Source organism: Cephus cinctus, unplaced genomic scaffold (assembly GCF_000341935.2).
Source record: "Cephus cinctus unplaced genomic scaffold, Ccin1 Ccin1_scaffold0678, whole genome shotgun sequence".
Lineage (NCBI taxonomy): Eukaryota > Metazoa > Arthropoda > Insecta > Hymenoptera > Cephidae > Cephus > Cephus cinctus.
Window position 1 is genome coordinate 87,827 of NW_014333303.1, and position 14,311 is coordinate 102,137.

The following is a 14,311-nucleotide window of genomic DNA, read 5'->3' on the forward strand; positions in this document are numbered from 1 at the left end:
TAATTGGCCAAAGACAGAATTTCCTATTCCTTACATCTATTCTTACATTGTGTGCGAACCTTTAGATTGCCGCCACAGCTATTGTCCACTGTTGTCCTCCAATGATAGCTCGCAAGTGTGATGTTTGTGCTTGAAAACCGCGAGACAAAATATACAGGAGTGTCAGAAATTAAAGGTATACGCTTGATGAATTGTTTTTTATTATAAATTGTGCATTGACGGAAAATTTATACATGTGCTAATCGTTTATTAAGCCGCCGGTTTTCTTAGTAAAGCAAAGAGGGTATTCCGTGCTGCATATTCAGACGAAACTGCTTGTGACTTCTTTGTGAATATTTGTACACATGCAGTTAATATTCTCTTTGTAGTATTTTTTATCTTACTGCATTTCTTTGAGAAAATTAGTTATTATCTTTAAAATTCGTATTAATTGACAAATACGTATAAGAATGCAATATGGCGGTACGATGCTACTTTTTGGCATAACCTTAGCGTTCTGAATACTTTGCTTTTATTAATGATGATTTACAACAATAATTTCTCTATATCATTTTACAAATATTATAATGTAATTATACATCACTGGAATAATTTGTTTTATAATATTATTGGAATTAACATATATTCCATTAACTGGCGGTTCATATTTATCCAAAATGGCTACACATAACCAATAATCGTCGAGTATCTTTCTCGTATTTAAAAAGTTAAAAAAAGAATGACATTGCAGTCTGAATTTCAGTACTTGAATACGAAATGCATACTAATAATTTTCAAACTCTTCTGTCATAATATATTACATATTTTCTTTATATTGCTTATTTTATGTTTGAGAATCATCCGTGTAATCAGATTAGTTTTGTTTTGAAAAGCGTTTTTTATTATAATGAAGATTATGTATATTTATTATTTAACATATGCATTCTGTTATATATTTCTTACTATTTAACGTTTTTTTTCAGTCTCTTAGTTATGACTACAGTTATTTCTTCCTTGAAAGTGGACTCGTAGCAACAGATTGATCAAATTTTATAAAATGGAGCAAAATCTTGATGCACCTTCTTCCAATGCTGTTTCTATATTGGAAAGTGAATCCCATGATGGCAACAAGATAGAAACAAAAGATGCAAAGGAAAGTGTGCAAATATCGACAGAATCAGTGGTCGATAATTTGATGGAAGATGTTACTGAATTAATTCATCAAGATGTGGAAATGACAAATTCTGATACAAATCAGAATGCAAATAACCCAAATGTAACAGATATTAATGCAGAGGAAAATATTATTTCAAAAATTGTAGAAACAAAGAAACCTGAAGATGATGGCTCATGTTCGAAAGAAAATGATACTATATCTGATTTAAATTCAAATTCAAATTTAAACAATGAGGAGGTGCCTATGGATAATCCTTTATCGAAATTCACGCACGTGAATGTGGATCATTCAACATTAGACATAGCAGAATCGGAAAATTCTAATGCAGCTTTAGAAAAAGAGATTTCTCCAGTGGACAATTTGAATACGATGTCGGAAAGTTCAAGTTTGCACAAAGAACCAAGTGAGGATAATTCAAACAACATTCTAGAACCAAAGAATGATGAAGTCCAAGAACTCTTCGATTGTACTCTAGCCAAAGTTTTATCAGAACCTGAAACGGGAACATCTATCAGCGAAACTGTATCTGATAAAGAAGAAAAGACATTTTGTAATAATGAAAATAACTCTGAGATGGTTAGGTGTGAACGTTTGAGTGTAATTGATAGTTCTCGAATGATGATAGACACTTCAGATAGCAAAAAGGGAAATACAGTGGTGGACGGCGATTCAGATAGCCCTGAGAAGGAAAACGCATCTGAGAAGAATATAAACAAACTTGAAAATACAGAATTTGTGCAAATCTCTCAAGATAAGCATGATGATTCCCAAATAGAAGGTCAAGTGATAGATGCGGAGGATCCATTTGGTGGTGATAATTTAGCATCGGAAAATATTGAGCAAATAGAAACTGACAGCCTCACTGCAGGCGATGAGAACTTTCAAAAATTAGGCGATCAAGCTGATAATCTTCAGGATGTAGTCAATGCTAAGGACAGCTCTTTTAAAACTAACTTTAATACAAGTGGTAAGCAGCCTGAATCGCAAGACAGCGATAGTGAAAAAAATATACCGATTGTTGAATCACATTCAGAAAGCGATATAGTAGTTTCTCAATCAAAAGCTGACAATATTAATATAACCACGAATATGGAAGTAAACAATGAAAATTCTGAATCTTCATCTCTTAAGACTCATGATGATACAATACAGTCTTCACAAGTAGATAACTTAGATCAGGAATCTGGTAAGTCCAAGGATAAAAATGAAGAAGATGTAGAAATAAATGCCGTAAATGAACATTCAGATGTGTTGCCTGGCCAGGATGATGAATTGTGCATCATCCCAGACAGTATGAAAGTCATTCTTCCTAAAAAAATATCACAAAAAACTGACGAAGTAAATAAGAGCAACGATGAAAAGGTAACAACAGAGGATAATGAAGGTAAAATGGGATCAGGCTCATCTTCAGAAACAACATCAAGGGATACAAAGGAAATAGGGATCGATGATAACATTTGTGATACGGAAAAAGTAATGACTCCACATACTAAACAGATATCACCTGTACATAGAGCAGAGTCAACATCGGATGTAATAGATATTGATGAAGAGTCCAAAAATTCTGAAATTGAGGAAATCTCGACTAAGGAAAGATGTAAACAATGCAATGAGGAGCGTTCTTGCAAAATGAAAGTTAAAATCGGTCCAGAATGCTTTAATGTCTGTTCAAAGGCGTGCAAGTCTGCGTTTAAGACTGCCAATAACAAAGCCACAGATATCCCCAGTGAGGGTGCTTATTCAAAGCTTGAAAAACGTTGTGCAAATTGTCTACTGTTAATTGAACCAAACGATGAGCGTAATCTGTCTTGGGAAACAATGGAGTTTTGCAACGAAGAGTGTTTGGGCAAATTCCAAATGAATTATGGAAGCTACTGCAGAAATTGCAATGGCTCTGTGCAAGCAGTAAGCTTAGGAAAATATTGTGTGAGATTTGGATATGATGTCAGACAGTTTTGTTGTTCAACTTGCCTTGAAGAGTTTAAAAAGGGTCTTAAAGTCTGCAGCTACTGCCAAAAAGATATTAGTTCAGGACTCGAAGGTTTTTTGGCACCTGTAGGTGATAAAGGACAATTTAAAGATTTTTGTACTCAAGATTGTATGGAGAAATATTCTAGGATGAGCAGCACTGAACCACCCAGCACAGAAAAGAGAGCTTGTAGTGTTTGTCAGGAGGTAATATTATCTATTCTTCCTTAGATTATATTTAATTCATATTTTGTTAATGATTCTATAATTTGTAACAGGAAAAAGTTGTACACTGTGAAGTTCAACTAGATAGAGCCGAGCCAGTTGCAATATGCAGTGATCCTTGCTTCGCTGCATTCAAATTTGTAAACAAGGTGAATCCAGACCAATGTTCCACATGCAAAAAATTCTTTGAATTACCTAATAGGAAGACCTTTGTTGTGTTTTATGAGAACGAAGCACATACATTTTGCAACAAAACGTGTCTAAATATTTTCATCACCATGAACAGAAAAATTGTTCCTTGTAATTGGTGTAAAGTGAAGAAATACAATTTCGACATGATTAAAAAGGAACTAAAATCAGGTCAAGTGATGATGATGTGCAGTCTGAATTGCCTCACACTGTATCAGGTAAGACAATATATCAATCAAGTATACATAATACTCAATAATTTGATCAATTGTATATTATGATTTCATAAATAAACATAACGTCTCTATTATCTGTCACCAGGTGTCCATAAATGCAGTGTCAGCGCGTCGCATAAATTGTGATTTTTGTAAAGAATACTCGCAGGCTCAGTATCATTTGACAATGTCAGATGCAACGATTCGTAATTTTTGTTCTTACAACTGCGTTATGAATTTCCAAGGCCAGTACACAAAATCACCTATAACAATACCATCGAGCGATGATCCTGTACCAACTGGGATGCCAAAAAGGACAGTTCCTCAAAGGGCAGTTGTTCAGTCGTCTCAGAAAAATGACATACAAAATAAAAAGACGTTACCGGTAATATCGTCGGTGACTAGTTTAGCGTCTATGGGAAACGGGCAGCCTAGTCCGACCTCGCAACAATCGACAGTAAATAATGTTGGTGTACCAACTTCTGTTACGGTACAAAATCAAACCCAGCAAGTCATCTACAAGCAACAAATTATAACAAGACCTCCCAGTCCTGTAAAAATTCATAACAAAATAACTCAGTGCAAACCTCTGATGCATACCAAGGGTGTTTCGGTGCGTCCGCATCCTTGCACAAAATCAACGCAAACGGAAGAAATACAACGTGTTGTGATACCAATTCCCGTTCCTATTTACGTTCCATATCCAATGCATATGTATAGTATGCCTTATCCAGTACCTCTACCATTCCCATTACCGATTCCGGTTCCCATTTTTATTCCTACTACAAGAAACGGTGCAAAAGGTATTTTCAAAGATATCAAGAGGATACAGGAAAAGATCCCAGCGGATCCTTTTGAAGCTGAGTTACTTATGATGGCTGAAATGGTAGCTACTGAGAAGAAAGCAAATGAAAGTGACTCAGATTCAGCTGACGAAAACAGGTAATGTTGGCATTCAGGGTATTAGTTTATGAAATAAAATTGCACTAAAGATTGGTTTATATATGCATATTTTATTGGGGTATTACAAATTTAGATATTTATTTTTCTCCCACTTCTTAAACCCTTGTGTCATTATTTTGGGCCTTTCCCTTAATTTCATGATCTCTCAAACATCAAAAGAATCCATTTGTGTTCAGGGATCACGAAGATCAGGGAGGTGATCAAGGAAATTCACATAGTGATGGTTTCAGTCCAGAAGGAGTTGATTCCAGCAATACTTTTGGCGATGATATGTTGCAAATGGCATTGAAAATGGCGACTGGGGAATTGGACGAACCAGCAGTGGATTTAGAAGCTGCACTTACACCAAATACAATAACTGCCAGTCAAGCACCACAACAACCAGAAACTGCTATAGATAATGAAGGTTGGACGGTAGTTATATATGTATTTTTCTGAATAGCCATTTAAAAAATTCGTATAACGGCCCGTTATTGTTATACAGTTCAGCCGGAACGTCTAATCTCTGCGCCTCGTGGAAGGAAGAGAATGGTTCCATACAAACCACGATCTACGTCAAGTAAACGAGGCAGAAGAATATCTGGTACGAACGATATACCATTGATGCCGCCTCCAGAACCACAACCACCACCTCAACCACGAATTATGGAGCCTATTGAGAAACCAGACGCCAATATGGCTCTGAAATATACGTTTGGAGTAAATGCTTGGAGACAATGGGTACATAATATGTTTTACTAGATATTCAAGCAATAATCAAGGCACATAAGTTATGAATTCTCTAATACAATATTGCCTACATAGGTTGTTACTAAAAATACTGAGCTAGAGAAGCAAGGTACGCCGATGAGGAAAGTCAAATTGTTTAAAACCGACTTGCTACAATTAACAGCAGACGAATTGAATTATTCATTATGTTTATTTGTAAAAGAAGTTCGAAAACCTAATGGCGCAGAGTACGCGCCGGATACAATATATTATCTTTGCTTAGGTAATTTTTGTCTACTGTACATTATCATGTTTTAAGTTTTATAATATCTTAGACAAATTCAGCATTGCATTAGATACTGAATATTCATTGTTTTTTAGGAATACAACAATATCTTTTTGAAAACAACAGAATAGACAACATATTTACGGATTCGTATTATGAAAAGTTTACAGACTGTTTGAATGAAGTTGCAAAGAAGTTTTCTGTCCTCTACAATGATGCGCGTGAGTTAAAATATACAGCGCAAAAATTAAATGTAACAAACCATAATTCGTTAATTACTATTCTAAAACTCTTTTCAATCATAGAATATATTGTAACGAGGGTAGAAGAAGAACATCTTTGGGAATGTAAACAACTCGGAGCACACTCGCCTCATGTGCTGCTAAGTACACTCATGTTTTTCAATACAAAGCATTTCAATCTCGTAGTAAGTAAAATTCTAAGTCATTTTGTTTATCATATACAATATCGTTGCGTGGAATGATAACACAATTAAAACTCATTGAACATTTGTAGACAGTCGAAGAGCATATGCAGTTATCTTTTTCACACATAATGAAGCATTGGAAGAGAAATCCTGCTGCGCAACCAGCAGCGATTGCTGGAAAGGTTCCTGGTTCAAGAAATGTTCTTTTGCGTTTTTATCCACCACAGTCAGCATTAGGTATAGACTTAGTACAGTGATAAATTTAGTGCTGTCGACATTATTCATAAATTTTCCAATCAACTATGAGCACTAATTCATTTGTTCTTATAGAAGCAAATTCAAGAAAGAAGAAGGTGTACGAGCAGCAAGAAAATGAAGAAAATCCATTACGATGTCCTGTTAAACTGTATGAATTTTATTTGTCAAAATGGTAAGTATGTTTATGAAATAACTTTTGATTTACTATAATCTAACTGTAAATATCTTTTAATCGTGTACCACGCTTAGTAATATCATGCTTTATACAGGTTTTTATATTTATAAAATGTATATTTTGATGTAATTCAGTTATTTTTCTTTATAGCCCAGAGAGCGTTAAAACGCGTAACGACGTATTTTATCTATTACCGGAAAGAAGTTGTGTACCGGATAGTCCAGTTTGGTATTCGACGTCACCACTTGCCAAGGAACATCTCATTAAAATGCTTTACCGCGTAAAAATGGTGAAGGAAATCAACGTAGCTCTATTAACCAGTTAACTCCGCCCAGATGATTATGTTTTCTAAAAACTCATTAACACAGTCTACTGACATAATATATCTTGTAACTATTCTTTGCTTGTAAAAGCACTTTTCATTCGTCATGTTTAAAGGACAGTCAGGAGGGAGATTGTAGAATATATCAATATGACGAAAATTCGTTTTCCGACAGTTTCTGGCCTCTTGACAAATATTTGCCAGTCAAATTTATTAATACTATTAGAATGTTACTGAATTTGTACGTTCCCGTTCAAAATATTATTTGTCTGAATTACTTTTTTCTTTAATGCGCGTTTTATTGTGTATTACTTGGAAGTACTTTTAAAAGCGGAGTATAACTAAGTAAGATTGGATCTTGTTGAAATACCCGTTTATCGTGTCTTACTGTTCCAAAAGACATACAGAAACTATAGGCCATATAATGGTGAAAAGTAAAAAAGAAACAGATCACGCGTTGATTCTTTGTTGTATATTTTTTACTTTTAATAAAAATAGTTCGACTCAATATGAAATGCTAGTTGGAGAAATGCTCTGCGACAGCTATCATTAGTTAACTCATAAGATGACTTGTAAAATAATATTGAAAAATCAGGATGATAATCTGCATCTTACAACGTCAAATTTCTTTCTTTCTCCTGTCTATTGATATCCTTGCTGTTTCTATCTTTTAATGAACATGATTTTTTCTATATGTATTATTGGGTTTGTTCAAACTTATAAAAATATTTGTATACATTACCTCATTCGAAAAGAATGTTTCACATTGGTCATGACGATAGATTGTAAGAGTTTTATTCTACGATAGAGTGCAAACCGCGTGATATAATGCAACATTCGATTTATGAAAAGCAGGTGAATCGTGCGATAAGTGAACGGTGTAAATACAATAAATAATAGTTCCATCTCACAGAATCTACTCATGCTGCTATTAATATCGTATGAGTTGAATGAATTGTTTTTATTAATTGTGATGTTACTCTTAGTTATTCATTGAAACGTACTAGAGGCGTGACATCCTTGGTGAAACATATAATTTTGTACAAAATTAATCTGTATGCGTTATGTAAAATTAAAGTATAGTGATGCTTCTTCTTATTATTATTATTATTACTGTTATTATTATAAATGAATGATCCGTTCGCACAGAGTAAATTAATGCATAACTAAATTTACGCAAAATGCTCAGTGAAATAAAGATCGCCTGCGCGAGGCTGTCAAAAATTGAATTTCAAGTTTCGCATTGGAAGCGTTAAATATGGGTAATGATTCAATTACAGTACATGATTGGTATAAGTTCCAGATTAGTCACATTATACAAATGATTACACTACTTGTTTATCATTTTAACTCCAATGTTTCCTTCTTGAATAATGACTTAATAATAAATCATTTTCAATATATTCTTATAAGCAGAAGTAGCATAAGGTATATTAATTTTGGAAAACAGAGCTTAAGGATTGAAGATTTGGAATTGTTTCTCCTTACAACTAATATTTAATGAATAATTAAAATTACTTTGTACAGTGATATTATAATGACGATATCTTAAATTCTTAAAAAATTGATGCATCACCTCAGCGTGTTTATATAATATTATATAATTAGAGTTTAATTAGGAAATATTTTAAAGAAATGATAATACAATTTTTTCTAAATACTTACAGTGTAAATTCAGTGTGTACAAGACTTAAGTATTATTGCACTGAGTGCTTTGGATATATTTGTTTCTTACTACAGGCCAAGCTTGAAATATATATTCCATAAAGATAATTTTTCTTAATTATAACAAACATTACGATTCTGAGCAAAAACCATGAGCAGATGTTTTTAGAATTGAATGTTCTGTCATTCAGTGTCATTCCATAAATTTATAATTTCCGTTATTTTCTATAATACTTAACTTTGGCTTTTGACCCGGGAATGGTGCGCGATTATTTCTCCATTTAAGAAGTATTGAGTTAGGCTGTCTTATACAATACCCCACGCGGCTACTCTCGGGTTAATAATGCTACTACTATCATTTGTAATTTAAAAAGTTTGTAAAAAGGTGTCATACAACTAATAGTAAGAATTCGGTTTATAAATACCATTGGGTGCTATACACTATTTAAGATAAGAGATTAAGATATATGCGTCTTTAAAATCGTACTACAACATAATATGGATTGCAATTTTCACCATTGTTGAGTGAATAATAATTTTCATATGACACATTTAAATAAGAATATAATTCTTTGATTGATATACCACAATACAATATGCAATTTAACAGTTTAACAATACTTAATAACTTCTATTATTTTCTCTTTCAAACAATGTGAGTGTGAACATGACGAAATCTTTGTTGTTTTAAAGAAAATTCGGATTAACGTTTAGTACTGTAGAAAAAAAATCGATCAAGCATCTATGATACATTTTATGAATTAACAACACAGCAACAAAAACAGTTAATATAGCATAACAATATTGTATCTGTATTAGACGTAATGTGGACGTGAGATATTTTTATTCGGACTTCAGCTGTATATAAAGTATCTTGAACATGTGATGTAAATATGTAACATTTTGTTACTAATAATGATATACACTGTATGCTCTATGAGCAACTGGATAACATTCGTAAAAAGTTATAATCAACATGAAAATGAATCTATTACATAGTAGTGTTGAAATTGATATGAATCATGTGAAGGGATTTGATTAATATAAGATAAAAGTAATTTTTAATGATGGATTGTAATGAAAAATCACTTATTGACTTATGAAAGCATAGTTGACTACAATTTAACTTGAAAAATTACTTAGAATCATTCAAAGTATGAAAAGTGTTGTAACGTAATTTTTTTACAGATACTGATCAGATCTTATCTCACCATCCACAATACGATTATATACAGTAGCAGTGGCGTAGCTAAAATAGTAGGGGTGCAGCTCCACAAAATTAAGGATTCACTGCATTAAATGTTATCGATAATATCAAGTGGAAATAGCGAGCGCTGTAATTCCACAATGCCTATTTGCGAACCGCCACTGCAGGCCACTATACATACAGTAGATGACGATCGTTGTATGTTTATTTGAACGTATACAAGCCATTAGTAACTTGTACTATAGCCACTTACTTATTTGCAGGGGTATTTCCTATTTCTAATGCGATTTTATAGAAAGAAATATGGAAACGTATATTTAATATGATATGTTGACGTATATTGAAAAATGATTTAAAAAAGATAGTCAACGATACTTGTAAAATCTAAGACACAGCATTATAAGTTTTGTATATAAAAGGGTTGCTTCTCTGTTTAAATTTTATATTTTTTGCTGGTTTCCTTCAGATAATTAAGGCTATACATAAAGAAGTTTTTCGGTATTTTCTTCTAGACACAGCTGAAAATAGTGTGTCTTACTTTTATTTAAAATACTATTTATGTGCATCCGTTCGTATTAAGTATTTACTTATTTGGATAATTTGCATTATGAGAATGCAGTAAATACACTCAATGTGCAACTTTTATATCTATAATATACAGTTAGCCCGACTTTTTCGGTCGTATGAATGTGCGCTGTCTCTTCATTTTTTGTCGTGTAATCTCAAGATTGTGAAGATCCGAATAGACCTCTGCAAAGATTTCTTTTTGCTCTTCTTCGGGTATAGTTTCTCTGTAATAAAAATTTATATTCATATTTGCATTACATCTTGTAGTATATAATTTTGATAATGTTATTTGACTTATGATACTTATTTTTATAAAACTTACCTATAAATTTTCATAAGGTCATACTTTTCCCATGGCTTAAGTGCAGCTTTGGCTTTCATTTCACGTTTTTGATTAACCACTATGTCTCGAACTCCCTTCAAATCTTTTCTTTCCCATTTCTCTAGCCAGGGTTGAGGTTTTAACGTTACCTTAAGATCATTTACTGGAACTGGAGTACCCTCAGGTATAATCTCAGGTTCCATATCAAATGAAAATGTGCTATACTCTTCTGGGGCATCTCTGAGATACAATAGTTCATTGTCTAGTCTTTTTTCAAGCCTATTAATTGAGACAAACATTATTGTAATATTTTTGATATATCAAAATGATGAGACATTTGCTACTGCCTTCTATTTATCCTTTTTTTAAGAGTTGGTAGAATCTTACCTCAAACAATCAATTTTCTGAATGGTTGGATCATATAATTCATAAAGAACCTCTACCCCTTGATTATCAACAACGTTTCGAAGTATAAAGTTAGCTCTAAGGCCACAACCACTCCTTTTGATGCAAATTCCAACAAATCTATTACTTTTTCCAGGTGCATGAGGGTCAGAAACTGTTACTGCTAAAATTGATCCAACATAAAATTCAGGAATATCGATTTTACTTCTTCTTGCCATCATATCTGCACGCTCTAACTTTTCTCTAAGAGAATTTCGATATTCTGGCTTTGGATCTGGTAAGAATTCCGGATACATAAAACGACATTCCAAAGGATCTGCTGATTTCCCTCTATTCACTGATTTCTGTTCATTATTGCTTACTGACCCTTCTTTTGGAATTGGTACACTGGCTGAGAAACATCGATTTTTCTTCCCGGCTGGAAACAAGGTAATACACTTAATTAAAGAAGAAAGAACCAACTAAAAAAACCTTACAAATATGCGAGAGAAATTGAAATCAATAATTTCAATTACAGTTAAGTATTAATCCCACGTTATGTAGAACGGCAATAATATGATATAAGAAAGTAAGCTAGACAATAGGTTAAGCATATATTTCAGTGAAAAAAATGATGTTTAATAATGTATAATACAGTATGAAAATAATAAAATTAATATCTTATAACATTACGACTTCACAAATAGATACACGTACCTAAACTCTTCAGTACTTTTAAGCTTTGTCTCATTTGCTGAGACAAAACTCTTCCTACAGCAGCAGACATCTTTAAAGCACCGTGCATTAAACCACATTGAACCACATTAAACTATTGAAAGAGTGAGAGTAATATAGAGTCAGAAATGACAGTGATGAGCGGGGAGATGCACAACGCTCCGGTTTTAGGCGATACCAAAAGCATGGCGTTAAATCGTAGCGGCCAGTCCGGGAGTAGGATTTCGTGATCATCGCGTCTGTCGATGTTACAGATTTCGCGTAGCCACCCGGGTCATCGACAGAGGCGATGATCACGAAATCCTACTCCCGGACTCGCCGCTACGATTTAGCGCCATGCTTTTGGTATCGCCTAAAACCGGAGCGTTGTGCATCTCCCTGCTCATCTCTGATAGAGTAGTATATTCTTTATTTTGAGCATGTGAGTACGTATTGGAGCATATTTGCCCAATGTGTGCGGGTGTGTCATGTGTTTTTGGCGGTGCTTCATATTTTTCAACATTCATAAAGCTAAAACTTCACTATTTGAATATTTTATATCAAATATATTATATTTTAAAGCTTTTCTGAATCCAACATATGTGCAATGCTAAGGTGAGTGGGATTTGAGAATTTGTTTAAAATTCAGTGAACAATTTGGAAAAGACGCAATTTAAAAACTTTGTTTGAACAAACATTCTATTATTAAGAAAATATTATGAACTAAAGACCTTGATTCTACTTTTATGCATACCGTATATTGGATTCTTATGAAGGGTTAGAATGACAAATGCATTTTTTTCCATTTTTGTAATAGAGTATACAATAATTTGTTGTATATTTATAATTAATAATACTTTGGGAATGTGACGGTACATGCAATGATTTTATCATTCCGTTTGTTGATGAGCCAACATGGTAGATACTTGAAAAAAGAACTGCAAGTATAATAATTATATCATTTTATGTAAATTTCAGGGAAATGAGAATATGAAGAGAAATATCGACTGGAACATCCACAGTGGAATTAGATAGGGATAGTTAGAATTTGATGTGGTGCTATGTAGAATCTCATATTTGGTATGAAAGTACCATATGTTGATGGAAATGTAATTATTTTATATTAATATAACTATCAGTTATATGGCTGTAGCATAACATCAGTGGATCTTGCAAAAATAATTTTTGTAACCTTTATATGGTAATGTTTTTACAAATATGATACTGATATCCTGCTTCAGCTACGTAAAACCAACAAATATACCTTTTATCTTGACGAAGCATAATTCTTTTTTTTTTTAAGATGCGCTATAACAGTTTGGTAAAACTGAATCACTATGGTGTCCGTGACCTTGGAACTAAGGCCTCGTCTTCGATCCTGCAATGTCTTTATTTATATGCATGGTGCAGCAGAGCCAGAGTCTATTCGCCTAAAATTGAATGAAGACGCAATAATCTTTGGTATTGGAGAGAAAACGACAACCTTGTCTTCGTCTTCTATTAAAATAGTTCCAAAATCTTTATCTCTCCTAAGAGTAACTAGCAACTGGATTTCCTTTCGTGTACAAACAAAACCGATAAACTCCTCATATGGATCATTTGGTACAGAAATACTTGGTGCTGAATTAGTAGAGATTGATACTGTCTTGCGAGATTTAAAGGGAAATACAATATTGCCAACAGAAAACTCAGAATTCAGGTTATCTTGTGTAAATTGTAAAAATGATATTATAAAAACAGTTAGTTTTAAGAGAGTCTTGCCATTACCAAGAACTGACTGTGATCCAAGTGAATGGTTTTGTTGCAAACATGATGAAAATAATGAATCCTCAACATTATTGAGTCCTCGCAAATCAGATTATTTTTATGGAGCATATTATTGTGTTCTGCACAAAAATAATCTGTGTGACCATGTCAAAATTGATAAGAAAGTTGTTGTTTGTGGTAAATGCTTATCAATTATAGGTATGCCCTGGGACAATGTTTCTGTTAAAATCTGGAATTGCTGTATAGAGTATAAGACATCAAAGAATCCTTTGCCAATGAAAATATCAACAGCTTTGGACGACTTTTTACTTGTTATTCTTGATAGTGTTGACACTGTCCCAGGCAGTAGACTTTTATTGGAAGCAACAGAGGGAAACCATACTCATTATTTATTGCTTCAGCCAATGGACTGGCATTTGGATTTACTTGTCGAGCCAGAAATATTACCGAACAATAAAAATTTAGTTAACTTGCGAAGAATTCGTGTCATTAAAGTTTTATATAAGTATGGGGAGAAAAAAGCAGATATTATTTCGAATTCTAGCGAGTTTCAACAATGCCATGTAGCTTTGCCGATTATGCTAGCAGGTGTAGAACAACTTTTACTATCAACGAAACGTGTGCCTCCTTCTTATCGTGTTGCTGATGAATATTACATTGGTTATGTATATGTTCAAAAAGTTACTGAAAATGGTGTACTACCTAAGAAACAATAAGTAACTACAATTATAATTAAATAAATCTTTGAACCGCGTCAAATTTTTCGGGCTATTGATTTTATTCTTTTAAAGAA

General features: G+C 33.2%; 3 protein-coding genes across 5 annotated transcripts; 2 read left to right on the forward strand and 1 right to left on the reverse strand.

The window, feature by feature from the left end:
- Positions 1 to 12: 12 nt before the first annotated feature.
- LOC107269599 (zinc finger MYM-type protein 3) lies at positions 13 to 7,986 on the forward strand. 2 transcript variants are annotated; one of them, XM_015743653.2, is made up of 12 exons: positions 13 to 175; positions 963 to 3,331; positions 3,403 to 3,756; positions 3,860 to 4,695; positions 4,947 to 5,122; positions 5,201 to 5,436; positions 5,521 to 5,707; positions 5,806 to 5,931; positions 6,016 to 6,137; positions 6,227 to 6,374; positions 6,468 to 6,567; positions 6,721 to 6,895. In XM_015743653.2, exons 2-12 carry the CDS (start codon positions 1,037 to 1,039, stop codon positions 6,893 to 6,895), a joined length of 4,755 nt encoding a protein of 1,584 aa, XP_015599139.1. In that variant the 5' UTR covers positions 13 to 175; positions 963 to 1,036. The 2 variants fall into 2 exon arrangements, with proteins under 2 accessions (XP_015599139.1, XP_015599138.1); XM_015743652.2 differs by having other exon boundaries at positions 19 to 175; positions 4,893 to 5,122; positions 6,721 to 7,986.
- A 2,092-nt stretch (positions 7,987 to 10,078) lies between these two features.
- LOC107269601 (39S ribosomal protein L19, mitochondrial) lies at positions 10,079 to 11,950 on the reverse strand. The gene is made up of 4 exons (XM_015743654.2): positions 11,755 to 11,950; positions 11,041 to 11,476; positions 10,654 to 10,932; positions 10,079 to 10,555 (listed from the first exon to the last, which is right to left on the reverse strand). The coding sequence occupies exons 1-4, from the start codon at positions 11,840 to 11,842 to the stop codon at positions 10,426 to 10,428; spliced, it is 933 nt and encodes a 310-aa protein (XP_015599140.1). The 5' UTR covers positions 11,843 to 11,950; the 3' UTR covers positions 10,079 to 10,425.
- A 172-nt stretch (positions 11,951 to 12,122) lies between these two features.
- LOC107269581 lies at positions 12,123 to 14,277 on the forward strand. Of its 2 annotated transcripts, none has more exons than XM_015743605.2 (3): positions 12,123 to 12,366; positions 12,730 to 12,952; positions 13,055 to 14,277. In XM_015743605.2, the coding sequence occupies exon 3, from the start codon at positions 13,089 to 13,091 to the stop codon at positions 14,232 to 14,234; it is 1,146 nt and encodes a 381-aa protein (XP_015599091.1). In that variant the 5' UTR covers positions 12,123 to 12,366; positions 12,730 to 12,952; positions 13,055 to 13,088; the 3' UTR covers positions 14,235 to 14,277. The 2 variants fall into 2 exon arrangements, with proteins under 2 accessions (XP_015599091.1, XP_015599090.1); XM_015743604.2 differs by having other exon boundaries at positions 12,126 to 12,366; positions 12,730 to 12,860.
- Positions 14,278 to 14,311: the final 34 nt, after the last annotated feature.